The 22,722-nt window shown below is 34.1% G+C and overlaps 1 protein-coding gene across 14 annotated transcripts in view; it reads left to right on the forward strand.

Moving 5' to 3' along the window:
• The window catches only part of nrxn2a (neurexin 2a), a 497,417-nt gene that overhangs the window by 207,172 nt on the left and 267,523 nt on the right, over nucleotides 1-22,722 (forward strand). For all 14 annotated transcript variants that reach the window (XM_051093387.1, XM_051093386.1, XM_051093393.1 and 11 more), the window contains one exon: nucleotides 7,343-7,533. In XM_051093387.1, the coding sequence (XP_050949344.1) occupies nucleotides 7,343-7,533 (191 nt within the window). The remainder of the gene's footprint in view (nucleotides 1-7,342; nucleotides 7,534-22,722) is intronic.

A 22,722-nucleotide genomic window follows, 5' to 3' on the forward strand; every position in this document is an offset into this window, starting at 1 on the left:
GACTTTTTGGCTTAGTCAGAGGAGTGCGTCATTATTGGCCGTACTCATATTACTAAAAAACAGCATTAAGCATTAAAAATCCTATTAATAAAAGCCATTTAATTAAAGTGTGAAGTTGAGATGGGAACTATAAAGAAGAGATTAGAATAGAAGATTTCTTAACATTACTGCACAAATAAGGAACTAGAAATTTAAGAAATAGGCAGGGTATTATGAAATGATAATAACATTGAGAACTGCCTGATTGAGAAAAGAGAGAGAGATGAAATTAGAGTGCAATATAAAGTTAAGCCTTAGCTATACCTGATGGAAAGCCTGAGGCCTGGGAGACAGAGAGAAAGACACCTTTGCAGAAAGCAAAGTTTCCTGAACTACGGCCCTACAGCAAAGGAAATTATATTATCCTCTAAATTGTTAGCTTGCCATCTCATTTGAATGTGATTAAAAATACTGTGTATTGTGAAATAATGCTAAGGCAGTGCTTTCTCATAATGTGTGATCTTTATTGGCTGCGCTCGAAAATGTACAGCATAACTAGTGTAGTCCATTTTATAAACAAATTACTTTTTTATAATTAAACTTTAGCATGCTTTCTTCTTACTTACAAGTCTGTGTAGGCAGTATACAGTGAGACAACTCAATAGGTTTTGAATCTGAGATTGAATCATTCTTATGAATCCCTTACTGAATGAACCCACTTAATATGACTCACTAATCTGAAATGTACAAATGCAGCTTTTTTTTTTTTAATTAAGAATAGTAATAAAAAATGTTAACTTAATTATTCAGTCTTTAAAACACTGCAGTATGCTATGGAAGACTGTTTCCGCCACTGAATAAAAATAGGCAATTGTGACTTTTTATCTCACAATTCTGACTTTTTTCTCAAAATCGTGATACAAATGTGCAATTCTGATGTTTTTCTCAGAATTGTGAGATATAAACTCACAATTCTGGATTTTTTTCTTCAGAATTGTTTGATATAAACTAGCAATTGTGAGAAATAGTCTGAATTTTGATCATTTTCTCAAAATTGCTTGTTTGTATCTTGCTATTCTGACTTTTTGTCTCAGAATTACATGATACAAACTTGCAATTCAGACTTTTTTTCTCAGAACAGTGAGATAAACTCACAATTGCAAGATACAAACATGCAATCCTGAGAAAATTCTCACAATTCTGACTTTATATTCCAAAATTAATGACCTTATATCTTGCGATTCTTACTTTATTTCTTGCAATTGTGAGTTTATATCATGCAATCCTGAGAAAAAAGGAAAAATCGTGAGATTTAAACTCGCAGTTGCGAGAGTCAGAATTGCAAGATACAAACATGCAATTCTAAGAAAATTCTTACATTTCTGTCTTTCTCACAATTGTGAGTTTATATCCCAAAATTCTGACCTTATATCTTGCAATTCCAAATTTATTGATCGCAATTGCGCGTTTATATCATGCAATTCTGAGAAAAAAAGTGAAAATCATGAAATATAAACTCGCAATTGCAAGGAAAAAAAAGTCAGAATTGCAAGATACAAACACGTAATTCTGAGAAAATTCTTACAATTTGGAATTTCTTGCAATTGTAAGTTTATATCATGCAGTTCTGAGACAAAAGTCAGAATTGTGAGTTTTTGTCTCGAAATTCATGCTTTATTACTTAAAACTGTGAGTTTATATCCTGCAATTCTGACTTTATTTCTTACAATTCTGACCTTATTTCTCACAATTGTGAGTTTATATTTCGCATTTAAGACTTTATTACTCACAATTGTGAGTTTATATGCCACAATTTTAACTTTATATCTTGCAATTCTGACTTTATTTCTCACAATTGTGAGTTTATCTCACTATTCCAAGAAAAAATCTTAACTGCCAGTTTATATTATGCAATTCTTGAAAAAAATAAATATAAACTCGCAATTGCAAGAAAGTCAGATTTCTCAGAATTGACTTTTTTTTTTTTTTTTTTTTAATTTGAGATGTAAACTTTTTTTTTTTCAAATATTGCATGATATAAACTCGCAATAGCGATAAATAAAGTAAGAATTGCAAGATATAAGGTCAGAATTTTGGGATATAAACTCACATTTGTGAAAAAGTCATAATTGTGAGAATTTTCTCAGAATTGCATGGTGGATCTTGCAATTCTGACTTTTTCTCACAATTGCGAGTTTATGTCTCACCATTCTGACTTTTTTCTCAGAATGCAAACTTGTAATTCTGACTTTTTTTCTCAGAAAAGTGAGATATAAATTCACAGTTGCGAGAAATAAAGTCAGAATTGCAGGATATGAACTCTCAATTGTGAGAAAGTCAGATTTGCAAGAATTTTCTCTGAATTGTAATACAAACTTGCAATTCTGACTTTTTTTCTTAGAAAAGTGAGATATAAACTCACAACTGACAGGAATCAAGTCAGAATTGCGAGATATAAACTCACAATTCTGACTTTTTTTGTCAGAATTGCCTGTTTGTATTTTGCAATTCTGACTATTTTCTCAGAATGGTGAAATATGAACTTGCAATTGTGAGTTATAAAGTCCAGGGATAAAAGACTGATATATTTTCAGAATTGCGAGTTTATATCTCACAGTTCTGCATTAATAACTCGAAATTGTTCGTTCTAAAGTCAGAAATGCGAGATATAAACTGCAAGTTTACAATTGTGCGTTTATATCTCACATTTCTGAGGAAAAAAGTCAGAGTTGCAAGATGTAAACTCACAATTGTGAGAAAAAAGTCAGAATTATGAGATAAAAAGGCACAGCTACTTTTTAAAAAAAAAATATTCAGTGGCAGAAACGGGATTCCATGGTCTGCTACTAAATTAGCATTGTAATTTTAGATCCGTTATGGGTTTGAACCAGGGTGGGTGGGATTCTGTACAAACCACTGACAGAAAAAAAGCCCTTGAGATCGAAAACGAGCCTTATACTCTCCCACCCATGCGAAATTATAAATCCAGATACTAAGAAGCATCCACTAACAGCTCAAAGTTCATCTTCAGTGCAATACACAGATTGTTGGTGATCTCATCCTTCAGCATACAAACATCAGTCCCTAGAGAGTTAGAGCTCAAAAGCATTTTCCGACAGAACTAACACTCAGTTGTTTCTGTGGGAGAGCGAGATGCAGATATTATTACAGAAATTCCCAGAAGACACAGCAGATATTCGAGGGATCACATGTAAGCAGCTAGTTACACACTTTAGAATATGAGAGACATCCAGATGAAGTTAAGCCGCCACGCTAAACAGTGCGTTTAAGTTTGCGATTAGTTAAGAGACATTACTTGGATGTGAATCATAGCCGTGGGAGGGTGAGTCAAGTTGCATTATAAGATTCGCACATTTGTCTCCTTGGCATTTAGTTAAAGGTACAAGGAGGAGGAGAATCGCTTGATGAATCATCACAGGATAGGGGCCATATTTAAATTTAAACAAATTCTGCTTTTGGTTATGCGTAAATGCTGATCTGTATCTGCTGGGAAGGAGCTCACCGTGAGTTATTCTTTGACGTTCGAGCGTACGCCCGATGACTCTGAGGCGACTGTGTCTGCTCGTCAATCAAGAGCAATTCCGGAGGATTGCGTGGATTGCTATTCTAAGCCTCAGATACTGTAATCAGCTCACAAGAAAAGTGCAAATCCATTTCGAAAAGATAAAGTAAGCACTGGTGACCTTGATGAGAAAAGAGCAGCTTTTAATCACATGTAATGTAAGTGTTATTTGATTAACGGTATTCTATTTATTGGCAGCCCACTCTTTTCCCAACCCACATGCCAAAGCCACCACGTGGGAGATCCGCAGTCTCGGATCAGATCTTTTTTCCCACCAGCCTAGTAAAAGATTTTTCAGCTCAATCGTACTGCTTATGCCAAACACAGCAGGTACAACAACCTGATTTGCTGCATGAATTTTATTCCATTGGGCAAAAACGAATAGTGAAAAAGGGGAAGGTGCCTCAGATGTTTAACTTCCTCAGCCGCAGTGGTCCAGAAAGTCAGTCATTCAGTAAGCAATTAGACAGCAGGTGGCCTTGCCTCTCACCGGAGTCTGCACAAGCATGTGAAATGAGAGAGCGCTAATGAGCACACTTTCTTTCTCTCTTTTTCTTTCTTTCTCTGCAGTATCTTGATGTATTAACTGAGAGCAGCTACCAGCATTTGCAAATTCCAATGTTTATACAGTAGTTTGAATAAATATCAGCAGTGATCTTTATATCTCCATGATCTCGACACTGCTTTTTGTTTGGCGTCGGTTTGAATAGAGCACAGGAGTGGCTTAGTTGTGTATTTTTCACGTTTAGGCATTTCAGACAATTCTACAATAAAAAGCCACACAAACTGCTCAGAGATGAATCACAGTATTATAACATTCAATTGGAAGCTAAAAACTATTTGAAAAGTGGAAAAAGCTACAAGGTGGTGTATTCAGTGTCTTATGAGGGATTGAACTACTGCCGCAGTTACTTTTGAGCTCTATTGCTGAAATTCACCATTCTATGAGGACAGATGATTTCTCATAAGGTATATTTCACTGCTAAACAACCCGAAGCTCACGGTAAGTCTTTTTTTGAAAGATCTGGAAATTATCCAACCCAGGCTCATTGGAAAAACTTGCCTGCGGTGACGGTTTAACAAAATGGTACTGCTATGTTTCTTGCACGTTTTGCGACACTTTCTAAGCGAAATGTCCAAAGGTGCTTAGATTTAAACAAATGAACATGAATCTGGCAGTTTTATTATGTTTGTGTTTGAACATAAAATGGCAGTTTGTAATAGGTAAATCTATCGCATTTGAAAATGCAGTACTACCTGCACTAAACCCTACTGTAATCATAACAAATAGTAATATAGCTGCAAGCAGCGATTGCTGGGCTTCAGGCACATAAGGTATTTAGGTGTATAAGGAAAAATACATTACATATTACTTAGCAAGGCTGTACCAACCTAAATCAATGATTAAAAAAGCATTCTTGGCAAATCCAGGTCATTTACTATGGAAATACAGTTTTACTTTGAGAAATACAGTGTTCTTTTTAACTGTTATAGTGCCAGCTGTGGTCCAATCTCCTTAATACTTTGCATGCTTGTTTAGAATCACCTATCTCATGTGCTCACCAAGTTTTCCTTTGGGCTGCATAGGATTTTGGGTAAATTTGGACAGGCCCATTTTCTAAACAAGTCCATTATAGCTTCCCAAAGGGTAAATTTCAACATATTTTTGATAATTATTGACCTAGAGAGTCCAGAGAGTTGTACTGCAGTGTTTTTTTCCAGATTGAGCGAAAAACGAAAAACTAGGTTCACAAAAGTATGTTTTAGACATCTTCTCAATCATTTAACAAACAATTTGATAGACAGCAGTGGTTCTAGAGGCAAAGTTGTCTGGAATAAGGAGTTCTATCGTATGATACAAAGATCACGCGTATGTGTGAAAAAACACGTGGCGTATAATTGTTTACGCCTTTGAAAAATGGAATATCGCCCCCAATGGCAGTTTTCTTTCAAATTTCTCTCAAGACCTTTGAGGCCGTGAGTCAGACAGGCCCACCGAGTTTCGTTCTGATTGACCTCCGTTAACCTTTAACCAACACACAAACTAACCGTTAACCAACACACATACTATGCAGTTTTCAATTAAGCCTGAAGGACTTGATTAGTTGGATCAGGTGTGTTTACTAAGGGTTACATCTAAACTCTGCAGGGTTGCAGCCCTCCAGGACTGGAGTTTGACACCCCTGCTGTAGCACTTGTCGCACTTGTGGACCAAGGCCATGCACACCGATTTTCATGTTGAAAGGACAAATGGTTGCGCAGTTATTGCCATTTTTATGTTTTTCCCTCTAATAGCGCCACCAAGTGGCCAAGCTTCACTTTTTTTCCTGTGACCTCAGATTGAGCTCTTACATAAGTGTTATAAGAGTTTGGCAAAGATATCTCATTCCATTCAGCAGTATTAGGCATTTTACTAAATGTGGCCCTGCCCTTTTCAAACATTCTGGAGTCCCCTTGCAACAGTGAGTCAAAATTTCAATATTTTTTTTGAATAATTATTGCTATTCACTCTCCAGAGAATCTTTCTGCATTGGTTTGGTTCCAATCGAGCAAAAAACCTAGGACTAGTTCACAAAAGTAGGTTTTTTCAAAAAAATATGAAATACTCAAACATCTAATTTGAGTCTGCGACTGACGGTTTAGGAGATACGAGTGATTTTGTACGTTTGATCACTGTAGCACCTCTGTCAGGTAGATTGGAGTGGGCCTTTGTCAAGTTGTAGGCGGTGTGAGTACTACCATCCCTCAAAGTTTCTATGACTTACGGTTTGGTCGCGATCAGTTTTACGTGGAGATTGCTGATCGGTGGCCTTTCTAACAATTACAATAGACAACCCCTAACACAAGCAATCGTGAGATACAAATACATTGCTGAAGCAACCGTGCTATTTTAACTTGCTTCAAGACTTTTAATCTTGACTTGTGATTAAGAGGGCTCAGGTACAAATCCTGTGAAACACAAGTGCAAAGCTGTACCAGGTGAGCTACCGAGCAAGTCTACTGTGCCGGAAAAGTTATACATATGGAACTATATGATGCAAATGTCAAAATGTATTTGTTTACAAATCATGCACTGTGGTGAAAGAGTTTTGAGGTCATAACATAGTATTGTGCAAGGAAATGGCTATATAATATATGAAGTATTGGATTTTAAAGGCATAGTTAACCCATAAATTTAAATTCTGTCATTAATTACTCACACTAATGTCGTTATAAACCTATAAGACCTTTGTTCATCTTCGGAACACAAATTAAGATATTTTTGATGAAATATGAGAGCTTTCTGACCCTGCATGGACAGCAATATAACTGACATGTTCAAGGCCCAGATAGGTAGAAAGGACATCGTTAAAATAGCCCATAGTTGCGGTTGAACCACTGATGCAACTATTTTATCAATGTCCTTACTACCTTTCTGGGCCTTGAATGTCTGTTGCATTGCTATCTATGCAGGATCGGAAAGCTAAAATAATATCTTAATTTGTGTTCTGAAGATGATGCAGGTCTTGCAGATTTGGAATGACACTAGGGTGAGTAAATTATTACCGAATTTTCATTTTTGGGTGAACTATCCTTTTAAGGGACACTTCGCTGAAGACTGTAAGCTGTTTACTGTTGCTGCACACTGAGCAGCTGACAAGGTGGAAGTCTGTCTGTGCCAGTATTTCAAGCCTTATTACAGATATTGATTTAGAAGCAAAAAGGCAGTATTGTCATCCTAAAGAGGATTGCCTGATTCCACTAGGCTGTTTGATTGACAGGAGAACTGATGTATTGCAGGTACATCCATTATGTTTTTGACTTGGGCAATGGGCCGTCGCTCATGAAGGGCAACTCCGACAAGCCGCTCAATGACAACCAGTGGCACAACGTGATGGTGTCCCGCGATGACAGCAACGTGCACACGCTCAAGATCGACTCCCGCACGGTCACGCAGCACTCCAATGGAGCCCGCAACCTGGACCTCAAAGGTACTTCCTTTCACTTTTCAGAATACTTTATCATTAAGGTTTAAGAAGGGGAAAGGTTTGAAACGACATCTCTTTATTTTAACAGCCATTAAGAGCCACACAGATCTTTCTTCCGTCATTAAACTCAATATGGTTGTTTAGGCTCAAGCCTTACAATGGTTATCAACCGTTGTCTCATTTTAAAGTAGGCTTAGATACATATTTGCTGTTTTACACTCATCTTGGGTTTGATTTCAAAATCTTGCATTCAACTTTAATGAGCATCTTTCCTGATGGGTATTTACCCAGCTTCCAGCTCCTTGTTTAAATCATGTTGCTTCTGAATTCTACCTTCCAGTATTTCTCACCGTTGCTATCGTTTTTCGCTGTTTCGGCGGTAATTAGAAGAACAAAGAGCAGCGCCTACAGGGGAAAGAGAAAAAAACAACAACAACACACCACTGACTTTGCATAATTTTTAGTCCTTCCAAACCTGTTTTGCTATCTTAAGCAGGTGTTGCTTGACTCTGGGCATAAAAACGAATAACTTTTAATTCACATGAAATGTAGAAACATGAATGTCATGTATATTTAGTTCTTTTCTTGTGTGTTGAAATGAAAGATTTTGATTGAAAAGACATCAGCAGCTATTGCCATAGCAATATCTTAAGCTTTTGCCTATTCTGAGTTTTCACTGGCATCTTAGTAGAAATCTTGGCAGGCAGTCCTTAGTTTGGTGTTTAAGTCGACACTAGAAGAAAGCTGAGACAAGTTCACAAAAAGAAAACAGAAACCACTTTGTTTGTCAAGACCGCATAATCTAACCACTGAAGTGGATGGAAGGAGAATATGTCAAGGTTTTTTTTACAGTGCTTTTCTGAAAATGCTGATTATCTAGTAATGTGATAGATTGGAATGATTCCTGAAGGAAATAAAATTAGATGTTTTAATGTCCGATTTATGACTGTGTTGTGTCAGCAAAAGGAAAGCAACTATTTTTTTGTCTTTCAGTTAAATTTATTTATTCAGGTTTTAGCATTAGTGACTTGCCTACCTCTTATGCTATGAGCATGTTTTTGATAGATATGGCACATATTAGAAATGATTTTTAAATATAATGCAATATACAGTGCATTGCAAAAGTATTCATACTCCTTTTTTTCACATTTGTTATAATGCTGGCCTTATGTTAAACTGCTTTAAATTTCTTTTTCCACCCCCAAATCTTTTTCCACTCCATACACCATAATGGCAAAGCAAAAAAACTGTTTTTTTTTAGCATCTTTGCAAATTTATTAAACATAAAAAAAACCTAAATTATTCCATTGCATAAGTATGCAAACCCTTATCTGTGACATTTGAAATTTAGCTCAGGAGCATTCATATCACTTGTAGATGTTACTGCTCTTCAGGTGAAGTTAACCTGTGGCAAATTCAACTGAATTGGTATAATTTGGAAAACCACACCTCTCAATAAAAGGTCTAACAGCTGAAAATGCATATCAGAGCAAAAACCAAGCCCACAAGGTCAAAGAACTCACTGTAGAGCTCAGAAACAGGATTGTGTCAAGGCACACATCTGGGGAAGAGTTCAGGAAAAATTCTGCTGCATTGAAGGTTCACAGAAGCATGTAGCCTCCATTAGCCATAATGGAAGATGTTTGGAGCAACTAGGACTCTTCCTAAAGCTGGCCTCCTGCCAAACTGAGCAACTGATTGAGAAGAACCTTGGTTAGACTGGTGAAGATGCTGATGGTCACTCTAGTTGAGCTCCATGATGATATATGCAGATGGGAGAAACCTACAGAAGGACAAACATGTGGCATGTGGCAAACTTAATCCTCTGCTCTCCTACACATGAAAACCCACTTGGAATTTGCAAAAAAAACACCTGAAGGACCCTCAGACTGTGAGAAACAAGATCTCTGGTCTGATGAACCTCAGTAACAAGCATCATGTTTGAATTAAACCAGGTACTTCTCATCACCTGCGGAGTACCATTCCAAAAGTAAAGTGTGGAGGTTGCAGCCTCCTGCTGTGGGGTTGTTTTTCAGTGGCAGGGACTAAAGGATTCATCAGAGTAGATGAAAGCTCAATGCACCAAAATATTGAGATAGCCTTATTGAAAATCTAGTCCAGAGCATTCAGAACCTCAGGCTGAGCAGAAGGTTCACCTTCCAACGGGACAGTGACTCTAAGCACACAGCAAGTGTGGCTTATAAACAACTCTGTGAATGTCCTTGATTGGCCCAGCCACAGCCTGTGCTTGAACCCAATCAAATATTTCTGGAGAAGCCTGAAAATGTCTGCTAGCTCCCATCCAAGCTGACAGAGCTTGAGAGGTGAAAAGGTGAGAAGAAGAATGGCAGATAATTGCCAAATGCTGATGTGCAAAGCTTGTCGCATCATACCCAAAAAGACGTGAGGCTGTAAAGGTGCTTCAACTAAGTACTGAGTTAAGGGTTTGAATACTTATGCAATGTACCTATTTCAGTTTTTTTTCTTTTTATTTGTAACAAATGTACGATGTTGTGATAATTCTGCAATTCTGTTTTTGCTTTGTCGTCATGGTGTATGAAGTGTAGATTGATGTGGGGAAAAAAAGGTTCAAGAAACCAGTCTGAGATGATTTGAGCTTTGTAACATGGTGTGTTGGAAGTAGCCATCACAAGATAGGTACACTGTGGTTGTAAAAAACTGGACATGGTCAGCACTCAGGTAGGCTGTGACATTTAAACAATGCTCAATTGGTACTAAAGATCCCAAAGTGTGGCAAGAACAAATTCCCCACACCATTACACCACCAGCAGCCTGAAAAGTTAATAAAAGGCAGGATGGATCCATGCTTTACCTACCATCTGAATGTCGCAGCAGAAAGTCTCATAGCTTCATTTTTCTGTTCTTAGCTGACAGAAGTGATATCCGGTGTGTTCTTCTGTTGTTGTAGCCCATCTGCTTTAAGTTTTCAAAGATGCTCTTCTGTGTACATCAGTTGTAACGAGTTTTAGTCACTTTCTATCAGCTCAAACCAGTCTGGCCATCCTCCTCTGACCTCTGGCATCAACAAAGCATTTTCGCAGATAGAAATGCCGCTCACTGGATATTTTCTCTTTTTCGGATCGTTCTCTGTAAACCCTAGAGATGCTTCTGCGTGAAAATCCCAGTTGATCAGCAGTTTCTGAAATACTCAGACTAGCCCGTCTGGCACCGATAACCATGCCGTGTTCAAAGTCAGTTAAATCACCTTTCTTCCTCATTCTGATACTCAGTTTGAACTTCAGCACATTGTTTCGGCAAAGTCTACATGCCTAAATGTGTTAAGTTGCTGCCATGTGATTGGCTGGTTAGATATTTGTGTTAAGGAGCAGTTGAACAGGTGTACTTAATAAAATAGCCATGTGACTGCATGTATATTATATTATATTACATTATATTATATTATATTATATATTATTATATTGTATTGTATTGTATAAATAGTAGGGCTGTCACAATTCCTCCATTCAATTTGAGTACTAGATTAAAAATAAATAAATAAATTTTCAACTGCAGTTTGCTCAAGTAAATAACCGGCAAAATACCGGTAGTGACACATTCCACATAAGATAACCCTGCAAAAAAAAAAAATTGGCTTGTTTTAGCTGCTCATCCAGCAGTGTTTGGGGAAAGTTACTTTTATAAGTAATGCAATACAATATTTCTTTACTCCCTAAAAAAGTAACAAATTACATCACCGTTACTTTTTATGGAAAGTAATGTGTTACATTACTTTTGCCGTACTTTTTAAATCTGGGCAGGACTTGCTTGTTTGTTTTTGGCAAAGGGTAAAAAACCTCACACACCAAAAGCCTCAGGCTGAAGAAAAATTTGTATTTGTATTATTTAACATTTAATTATTGCAGGTTTGCGTAAAGTTGTATTTCACTGTTTTTATTAATTTTGAGGGATACTGAATCTGTTTTTGTGAGTGAGATTAATTAATGCATGTTCACAATTATTCTAGAACTAAAGTAAAATTTTACTCCCAATTTCTCTTAACATGGGGAGAGGAGAGTTTTCAGTCAGTAAATGGGTAAAAAGTAACTCAAATATTTTCTTGTAAATTAAAAAGTAATGTGTTACTTTATTAGTTTCTTGAGAAAAGTAATCTGATTACGCAACTTAGGTTACTTGTAATGCGTTACCCCCAACACTGGTCATCGAGCCTGGTCTTAGCTGGTCAGCATGCTGGTTTTAGAGGGGTTTTGGCCACCTCCTTAGCTGGTCAGACTGGTCTTACCTGGTTGTGCTGGGAAACCAGCTAAAACCAGCTACTTATATCTTAAACCAGCTAAGACCAGCCAACCAGCTTAGCCTTGTTTCAAACTTTCAGACTCCATCTCTGCATCATGTGAGTTTGGGTTTATTATCACGTTCATTCTGGAACCCAGCATTTGCCATTTCATCAGATTTATAAGGTAAATCACAAAGCCACTAGAAGGCAAGCCTGCAACCATTAGCCGAAAAAGTGTAACGGCTAAAGCTAACGCTTCCAGTCTGGCAGTATGTGGGACAGGAGACAAGAGGCTGTTTTCTTTGAACAGATGTCAATGGAAGTCCACTTCCAGAACAACAGTTTACAGATAATGTAGTCACCCCCTTGTCTGTAACGGACTGATATGGTGCCCCAAGTTTCAACTTCCAGAATGCAGTTTAAATGTGGCTTCAAACGATCCCAAATGCAGTTGTAAACAATGCCAGCCGAGGAAGAAGGGTCTTATCTAGCAAAACGATTGGTTATTTTCATTCAAAAATACAATTTAAGTACTTTTTAATCTCAAACGCTTGTCTTGTCTTGCTCTTCCCGACCTCTCGGCTGGGATTGTTTACAACCACATTTTACAAGTTCAACATGTTTTACACTAAACAATACTTTCGGATTGAACTATTTTTAGAGTTTACCACACACAAAAAAATGTTGTTTTATAAGAGAAGTCACTCACGGCACTTCTCATTCATTCCTGTGTTATCCATAAATGGCAGTCGAGTGTCGCACAACTCTGACTGAAATTCAGTGACGTCAAGGCTGTAAGGTGATTGGTTATTAAGGAACACGTGATCCAAGTTAGCCATTATGCTTCCTTCAGTAGTAAGTTATACAGACCCTTATATCTCCCCATAGTAAGAAAATCTTTGGTAAATCATTTATAAACCTAAGCAAACACCAGAAGCATACAATATCTTTCTCAAAGTGATTTCAAAATAAAAGCTCAAACCCTCAGTTTTGAGGTACACATAATCAAGACATTACAGTGGAAGTACATTTCAGTCGTCAGTCAGTCAAGAAATGTCCTAATATGAAAGATTAAAGGAGAAGTCCACTTCTAGAACAACAATTAATTATCAAATAATTTACTCACCCCCTTGTCATCCAAGATGTTCATGTCTTTCTGTCGTAAAGAAATTATGATTTTTGAGGAAAACATTTCAGGATGTTTCTTCATATTATGGACTTGATTGGTGCCACAGTTTTGAACTTCCAAAATGCAGTTTAAATGCAGCTTCAAAGGGCTCTAAACGATCCCAGCCGAGGAAGAAGGGTCTTATCTAGCGAAACTATCAATAATTTTTTTTGGAAAATAAAAATTTGTTTATTTTTTAAGCACAAAAGCTTGTGTAGCACAGGTTCACATACTATTGAATCATGTCGAAAGGTCACGCCGAATGTAGGCGGATCTACAGACCCAGTGTTTACAAAGCGAACACACAAAGACTAAGAAAGTGCAAGTAAATCAAACGCTGTTTACAAACAAAAAGCTACAACAATGTCGGACGATTCTGAAGTTGTAGGAGAAAATAAGATGGAGTTTTTCACCATACTCTACCTTTTTTATCCGGAGTACACAGATGGTGAACTTAGATGTGATTCGTAGTAGTGATGGGAAGTTTTACCGACTCAGACCTTTGAGTCTCGTTCAGCAAAATGAACTAATTTTTTTTTTGAGTCATTCCGTTCATTTTAGCAAAATATAATTAAAATGTTACATGTTACTTCCCTAACACTTCCCTACTGCTTACACAAACGTTGATCACACTACAAACAAGACAAAACTATAATGCTATAAGAAACAGAAAAGATTGTTTACCTGGGTCTTTAGTCTTGGATTGGCTCATCTCACTTCTTATCTGACGTTTTCGGGTTTGAGTGATTCGTTCATCACGTGACAGCCAAAATGAACGAATCGTTCAAGAACGCGCATCCCAGAGCCTGTGCTACACAAGCTTCTGTGCTTTTTTCTGAAAAAATGACCGATCGTTTTGCTAAAAAAAAACCTTCTTCCTCGGCTGGGATCATTTAGAGCCGTTTGAAGCTGCATTTAAACTACATTTTGTAGTTCAAGTTCAAAATCGGGGCACCAATCAAGTCAATTATATGAAGAAAAATCCTGAAATGTTTTCCTCAAAAACCATAATTTCTTTACGACTGAAGACTGAAAGACATGAACATCTTGGACGACAAGGGGGTGAGTAAATTATATGTAAATTGTTGTTCTGGAAGTGGACTTCTCCTTTAAGTGGACATTTGAATACATGTTATTTATTAGATCGGCGTTTGGCGCCGTCTGCAGGCATTTATTATATTGCATAATGTACGTTAATTCTATTGTTTATAATACATATTTTCACAGACACATTGTTTGTATTTTGCTATAAAACTGATTTTGAAAGCTGAGGCTGAGTTGTATTTTAAAAGTACCAAAAGCACAAAGCTTATTGCTATTGGGGGGCTGGTGCACTACAAATAATAAATGCAATCGAAGACATGAAATATTATTTCCAAGCATACTGTCCCCATGAGTGTGACACAAGGTATGATTTCTGTTCTGTTATTTATTGTAGGCCTATTAAAAAAGGGTTAAATAAGAGAGCTACGGCGCCCCCCAAAGGAATGTCGATTGGGTGTGTGCGCTAATGTTAAGATTAAAAAGTTGTTCCTGTTCCGTCTGTTAATAAATATCATATTCTTGATAATAAACTGTCTCTGTGAGTCCTTAAAATGAACTCTTCCTCATCCCAGTAAGATGATAGCTTGCTTTTGATACTTTATTTGAACCAGTTATTATTGCCTCATTGATATATGTATTACTTTAAGGTAAGTAACTTGAAAGGCTTTAACTTTTAAGTAACTTTAACCGTCAGAATAACCATCCGGTTGATCAGTTACCGAAATAATTGTTAGTGACAGCCCTAATAACCAGTGTTATATTTCCAAAAAAAAGTACTTTTGTACACAACAAACTACAGAATGTTACTTTTTGGCAAAGTGATCATGGTTCACTAACCATGATGCTTAGATAAAGACTATAAGAGAGGAAAAGTTTTAAAGCGTACAAAGTCTCCAGCACGAAAATCTAATTGTACATCAACATGTTGCTTGAAGTACAAGAGTAATAAAGGCCAAATCAAATAAGGCCATAAAGTACAAACTCCGCCAGTCAGGCTCCCAAGGTCTTTTTTTATTTGGCTGCCCCAGAACAAGTCCTTTAAACATCAAAAGAGCAACTTCACAGTACGTGTCAGTTGTAATTGTTCAAGCAATTATGCCGGAGAGAATGAAGAGTGGCGTAACAATCCCCAGGGTCCAGTGCTCTTCTCTGAAGTGTAAAATGAACATCCTTAGACAGGAAGGTGCTGAGATGCGGTGTTGTTTTCCGTGAGGGAGGCAGTGGAAAGTGACGCTTGACCTGTTATGTGTGTTGAAATGAGCATATGTGGAGAGCGCTCGTGACAAGCCACTTTCCACGCTGTCTGATAATTGAGTTTTTTTTTCTTCCTCAAGTAACTGCTATCCAGCCCCTGTAAATGTTTTCTGAAAATTTGTTTTATTGACTTGAAATCAAATTGCTTTCCTGTTCCCCCTGGCGTGAGGAAAATCCAGGTGTTGCTATAAAATGTGAATGTCAGTGAGTTTATTAATGAGCTGTTGGTAGCCAATTCAGTTGAGGCAAAGTTCTCCTTAACACACACACTTTTTGTGTCATGGTGAGAACCTGGCATTAGTAGTAAACGCTGAACAAATGATACCTCAAATCATGTGGCTTGTTAAGGAGAGCTGTGCTATTACTTTTCTAAGCAATTAGATACACAGTTTTTGGCTGGCGGATGATAAAACTTTCATCGACTTACTTTTGAAGGAAAGATCGAAGCCATATTGAAAGATCAGGGTATCATTGAGACTGTTCAGAGGGGTAAACAAGCAAATACAAAGCAGCTAATAGCATTAGACAAAACGCTGTAGCAACCAACATTCAGGCAAACACCACAGCATCATCTTCTAGCATCATTTCTCACATTTTCATTAGAAAATGTCAACATCTAGGTGAGTTCTTCTCTGTATTAGCTTGTAAGTAAGCTAGTCTACCCCAACACAAACTTAAAAAATAAAAAATAATACTTTTTAAAAATAATTCTAATTATTATTTTTTTTTTATTCTACTTACTCTGCTTTACTCTACTCTAGAGGGAAAAAGTGACAAGGCCCGAAATATTATGAATAGCCTTTTCATGAATATGAACACTTACTCATTTTTACTCATTTTAAAAGAATTTAAAGAATACTTTCTTTCTTTTTTCTGTCTTTCTTTCTTTCTTTCTTTGTTTTTGTTTGTTTGTTTGTTTTAGTATTTGCTATGCTATTTTTGTGCACTGCCCCCCACCACCAAAAAGTGTCAAAAGCCCCAAAATATTATACAGAAAAATATGTTCGTTAACCATTTGTATAACCATTTTTAAAAATCTTTCTTTCTCTTTTTGCATCAATCAATAAATTCTTAATATTTTAGGGTTTACTATGTTTGTGCAGTATCCAAAAAAAAAAAAAAGGCAAAAGTCCCAAAATATTATTCATAAAAAGATGTTTGTTATTTCTATATAGCATTTTCATGAATATGGTAATTTGGGGTGAAATAACCATTTTTTTTAATGTAAAGAATTATTTTTCTTTCTTTCTTTCTTTCTTTCTTTCTTTCTTTCTTTCTTTCTTTCTTTCTTTCTGTCTGTCTTTCTTTAACGTTAGTTAGTTAGTTAGTTTTATTTATTTATTATTATTTTTTTAGTGTTTACTATCTTTGCGCAGTGGCAAAAAAAAAAAAAAAAGTGTCAGAAGTCCCAAAATATTATGTTAAATATTTCCATATTCCATATACAATTTATGTAAAATATTTCAATGTTCTATATACAATTTGGTGTTATATAATCATTTTTTAAAAGAATTTAAAGAATTATGTTTATTTGTTCATCTGTTTCTTGCATGAACTTTATTTATTATTTTTATTATTTTTCTTTAATTTAGCTTTTACTTTGTGGTAAAAGTCCCAAATTATTTTTTATTTAAAAATATGTTTGTTATTTCTATATAGCATTTTAATGAATATGGTACAATTTGGTGTTATACAAGCATTCTTAAAAATAAAAAAATAAATAAAAAATAAATAAATAAATATATATATATATATATATATATATATATATATATATATATAATGTATATTCTTTCTTGCATTTATTTATTTATTTGTATTTACTATTTTTGTGTAGTGACAAAAAAAATTCTAAAATATTATTCATAAAAATATGTTTGTTATTTTGTATGTATATGATAAAAATATGATAAAATTTGGTCTTGTATAATCATTTATTTTACGAATTTAAATAATTATTTTTCTTTTTTTCTGTCTTTCTTTTTCTTTCTTTCTGTTTTGTGCAGTGGGAAAAAATAAACAAACAAACAAATAAATAAATAAATAAATAAATAAATAAATAAATAAATAAATAAATAAATAAAATATATTTTTTTTTTTAAAAAGTGCCAAAACCCCCAAAACGTTATTCATAAAAATATGTTTGTTATATATATTTATTTCTATATAGCATTTTCATGAATATTGTATAATTTAGTGTGATATAACCATTTTTAAAGAATCGTTCTTTCTTTCTTTCTTTGCATGCATTAAATTTAAGTTTGTTTTTTTTTTTTGTTTGTTTTATTTAGGTTTTACTATTTTTGTGCAGTTAAACTAACCTACTGAATAAATGTATAACCCATTGTTACCTATTCGACAATATCATTCATTCATTCATTCATTATCCACGTTTACATGTACACTTCTTTGTCATTCCGACTGAAAGATTCGGTGCACTGTTTACATGAGAGGTTACCTAATCTGATATGGTGTTTATATGTGCCAACTTATTAATTTATTTATGTGTCATTTAGTTCTTAAAACTTTAGCTAAAGCTGACACAAATGCACAAATGTTACTGTTAGTAAAGTTATTATGGGCGTCGAGGATTAATATAATTTTATTCAAGTAGATTTTAACATTTCATGATGATACAGTATGAAGCTTTTTATTAGGTTGCTAAGTGTTATAACTGATGGCCAGCGTGTTTTAAATGGTTGCTCTCTTAGTCGCAATTATATTCTGATCGCTAGATATGTCTTGCTGCAACTCATCCACCAGTTGCAAACTGGACGTCTGATCGCTTAGAAATTGTGTATGTAGCAAAAACAGTGCAGAATTTACACGGCAAAGCTGAATACGTCAGGTGTTGGTGATCGTGGTCCTTCCCTTAACACACAGCGCCAATCATCAACTGCTACTAGTGATACTATAGTGACACTTTCCCCTGGATCCCTAACACGTGGAGATGCTGATGGCATGATGGGATATTTTTATAGGAGCTTTAATCCGGTCTGTCCGCCAGCTATGGAGCGCAGCCAAAGGTGTTTCTTTTCTGCTTTCCCCCCGTCTTCCATTTTTATCCAGCAGGGATATTGCTTCGTCATTACTCAACAGAGACGCATGACTGGAGATGTCATTTTTACAATCTCCCTGCAGTTCCTTCATATGAAAGCAATTGATTTTCTTCCCTCTCGCCCACAAAAGAAGCTCCGCTCTCCCGCTGCCCAGCCATCCATTGAATGACTAATGAAAAAAACTATTGGGTGTATAATTGAATATTGTGATTGAAGTCTGCTTAATAGTCTTTGCATAACAGTGAGACATACAGAGCTAATAACCATGCATGGGCTATTCTGTGTGAAACAGGCTGAGCTTTTCTTCTCTGAGCGCAGCGCTGGATCTGTACTGTGAGCTGGGATTTATTGTGAGGATGAGCTGGCGCAGACACAACATCTGTAAATGGAAGAGAAGTTTCTTTTTTTATTGCTATTATTTTTTATTTTTTGAAGCTGTGCCCTGGTGGTTAGCACACGTCCTCCAGAGACATTTAGTCTTGGTGCTCATGTGAAGGAAACAAGCTTAGATCCTGTGCTGCTGATATCAATTTGTTTTTCTTTCCCTGAATGTTTACTATCTGTTCTCTACTTTGGGGAAAAAAGACCAAAAACGTTATTGGTAAAAAAGATACATGTATGTTGCTTGTATAAATGCTTTTCTATGTAGCATTTTCTAGTTATTCGAATATGTTTTATGAATATGCTATTTCAGTCTTTCCACTTCAGAATTTTACAATTAATTAAATATAATCAAATGATGGTTTAATTTATTTATGTTTTTTAATTGGTTTGTTACCAGTTCTTCTGCAGTTTTTTATTTATTTATGTATTTATTTATTTATTTATAATAATAATTACTATTATTGTTGTTGCTGTTGTTGTTGTTTTTCTCTCCCATTTAATTAATTCAATTTAAATAATAGTTTATCATTTTTAATTTGTAATTTGTTACCGATTCTTCTGCAGTTTTTTAATTTATTTCAGAAATTTTCAATTAATTTAATATAATCAAATGATAATTTGATTTATTTATAATTTTCCATTTGTGATTTATTTGTTACAATTTTACAGTTTTCTTCTTCTTCTTGTTGTTATTATTATTATTATTATCATCATTATTTTATATATTATTATTAATGTGTTACCAATTCTTATGCAGTTTATGTGTTTGTTTATTATTCTTTCTGCTTCAGAATTTAAAAAAAATAATTAAAGGTAATCAAATGAGTTTAATTTATTTATAACGTTTGATTTTGAATTTATTTATTACCAATTTTTCCTCTGTTTTTATAATAATATTTTTTAATTTGTAATTTGTTACCAATTCTTCAACTATGTTTCTTTCTTTCTTTCTTTCTTTCTTAATAATAAAAAGTATTATTATTATTATTATTATTATTATTGTTGTTGTTGTTTTGTTTTTGTTGTTGTTGTTGTTGTTGTTGTTGTTGTTGTTGTTGTTATTCTTTCCCCTTTAATTAATTCAGTGTAAAGAATAGTTTATTTATCATTTTTAATTTGTAATTTGTTACCAATTCTTCAGCGGTTTTCTATCTATTTATCTATTAATTGATTTATTTATTGATTTATTGATTGATTGATTGATTGATCGATTGAAGAATTGTACAAATATTTCAAAATAATCAAATGCTAGTTTGCTTTATTTATAATTTTACATTTGTAATTTATTTGTTACAATTTTTCCACATTTATTTGTTTATTTCGTAACTTATTATTATTATTACTTTTCACTTCAAAATTGTACAATTAAATTAATACAATCAAATGCTGATTTAATTTATTTATCATTTTAATTTGTAAATTAATGTGTATTCTCTCTGCTTCAGAATTTAAAAAGTAACAATTAAATGTAATCAAATGATAATTTAATTTATTTGTGATTTTTAATTTCAGTTCTTCCACTGTTCCACTGTTTATTTATAATAATAATAATAACTAGTAATAATTCGATAGTTTAATTTATTTATAATTTTAGTTTATATTTATTATTATTATTATTATTATTATTATTACTATTATTGTTGTTGTTGTTGTTGTTGTTGTTGTTGTTGTTATTATTATTAATCCAAGGAGGTCCTTGTAGAAAGTGTCTGTTAGTATTCCCATTCATGTTAACCCCAGTTTTGGTAGCAATGCTGCCAAAACTGCCAACCTCATATAAAATGAATAAAATATGACTGAATAGATTGAAATATCTCATATATTATTTATTTTGACCTCTAGGGGTTGACTATGAACAATTTCTGAAGGTTAAGCACCTCAATTCACAGACCATTTGTCTCAAAAGAAAAAAGAAAGTCTTCATTTCTAAGAGTTTCAGGCCTTATTTTGTACGCTCTGCATGAAATGTACAGCATGCGGCGCATCAACTGCAGATTAGTCCTCTTGAAGTCTTGATTAGGACTTCCAGCCTGGACTCACTTGAGGAATAATATTAATAGACGTTTTATGAAAAATGATTTGAGGAGCATGTTTTTGTGGCTCTGACATTCAGGGCTTTTAGAAGCCCAATTAAGCTTCAGCCAGTTGCACCTGTTGTATTGAATTGAATAATGGCTATGATTATGTAATCAGTATCCTGAAGGGCGGAGCTAAAGCCAGTCAAGATAAGCGTTCTTTCCATTGAAGAGGCAGCGACGGCAATTACAGGTAGTTAGCTGAAGTGAGTCAGGTTGAGGAGCTCTTAACGGAAGGGAAAAGTTAGAACGAAAGAATGCAACTTATCTCTAGTGAGGTAAAATTAAAGAGTGCAGAGGTTTAGATGAACCAGGCTTTTAATGGCGGTCTAATTGGGGCTTATTCAGTTGGAGTGGAAAAAGAGCATATTTCAGCAAACAATCAGTGAGAGAGCGCACTCTTCGACCGCAGGACGAAAATTGCCATATGTGTTCTTGCTTGTCAGTTTTAACGCGTAATTGCCTGTCTTGCCGCCAGAGCTCAGTTGGAAATTGCATTTCACTGGCAAACAATGCCCTCTAAACATGGTCTGCCCACTGAATGTTTATCTGAAGGTCCCCAAATATCTTTGATGCTTTCCGGAACTTGTGTTTGCGAAATGAAAAAATGAAATAATAAGAGTGAAATGAAAAAGCAGTGTGAACCTTAAACAACAACAATGACTGAGTATAACATCAGCACACTTATGCTATAATTGTGGGTCTGTTTATATTGACACTAGCGGTTATGTCATTTCTCCTAACCACACACACAGCAACGAAGGGTAATATTTTATGTATGAGGACGATGTTTTAGCTCATTTTATTAGCAGTCATCAACCTGGTTACTTCATGTCATAAGATAAACATAGTAATATTAGTAATAATAATACTCCTAATTCTAATCTAATCTTATGTTTATTTTATTATATCCAAAATATTGCACAGTTATATTATTTTAATATTGACTGGGCAGTATAGAAAAAAAGCATATAGTAATAAAGCATATTGTACAGTAATAACATATTATATAATAGCATATTTTTTTATATATGGCCAATATGAATAGATATTTTTCTAGATCCAAATTTGTACACATTTTACAATTTTATATATAGACAGATTATATTATTTTTATTGTTTTAATAATGATTGGGCGAAATAGAAAATAGCACATATTAATACAGCATATTATATAGATATAGCATGTTTTTATTTTATTTTATTTCATTTTATTTTATTATTTTATTTTATTTTATGTTATGTTATTTTATTTTATTAATTTAATTATTTTGATAATAATTGAGCAGTCAAGAAATATAAAATATAGTAATATAGCATAATATGTAGTAATAGCATTTTTTAATTTTATTTTATTTACAAAATATTACATTGAAATTATTATTTCATTATTTTAATAATGACTGGGCAATATAGTAAATAGTGTTTATTTTATTTTTTACTTATTTTATTTTATTTTTTATTTTGTTTTATTTTATTGTATTGTATTTTATTTTATTTATATCCAAATATTAAATTGTTATATTATTTCTAATGACCGGGCAATATTGAAAATAGTATTTATTTGTTTGTTTGTTTGTTTGTTTGTTTGTTTGTTTGTTTGTTTGTTTGTTTGTTTGTTTGTTTGTATATCCAAAATATTACTGTTAAAATTATTTCATTATTTTAATAATGATTGGGCAATATAGAAGGTAACATAAATTAATACAGGATATTATATAGTAATAACGTTTTATTTTAATTAATTTATTTTATTTTATTTTTATCCAAATATTACATTGTTATATTATTTCTAATGACTGGGCAATATAGCAAATATCATATTTATTTTATTTTATTTTATTTTATTTTATTTCCCAAATATTATATTGTTATATTATTTCATTATTGTAATAATGACTGGGCAATATAGAAAATAGCATTTAGTAATATGACTTTATTATTATTATTATT

The sequence above is a fragment of the Labeo rohita genome, chromosome 21, assembly GCF_022985175.1.
Source record: "Labeo rohita strain BAU-BD-2019 chromosome 21, IGBB_LRoh.1.0, whole genome shotgun sequence".
NCBI lineage: Eukaryota > Metazoa > Chordata > Actinopteri > Cypriniformes > Cyprinidae > Labeo > Labeo rohita.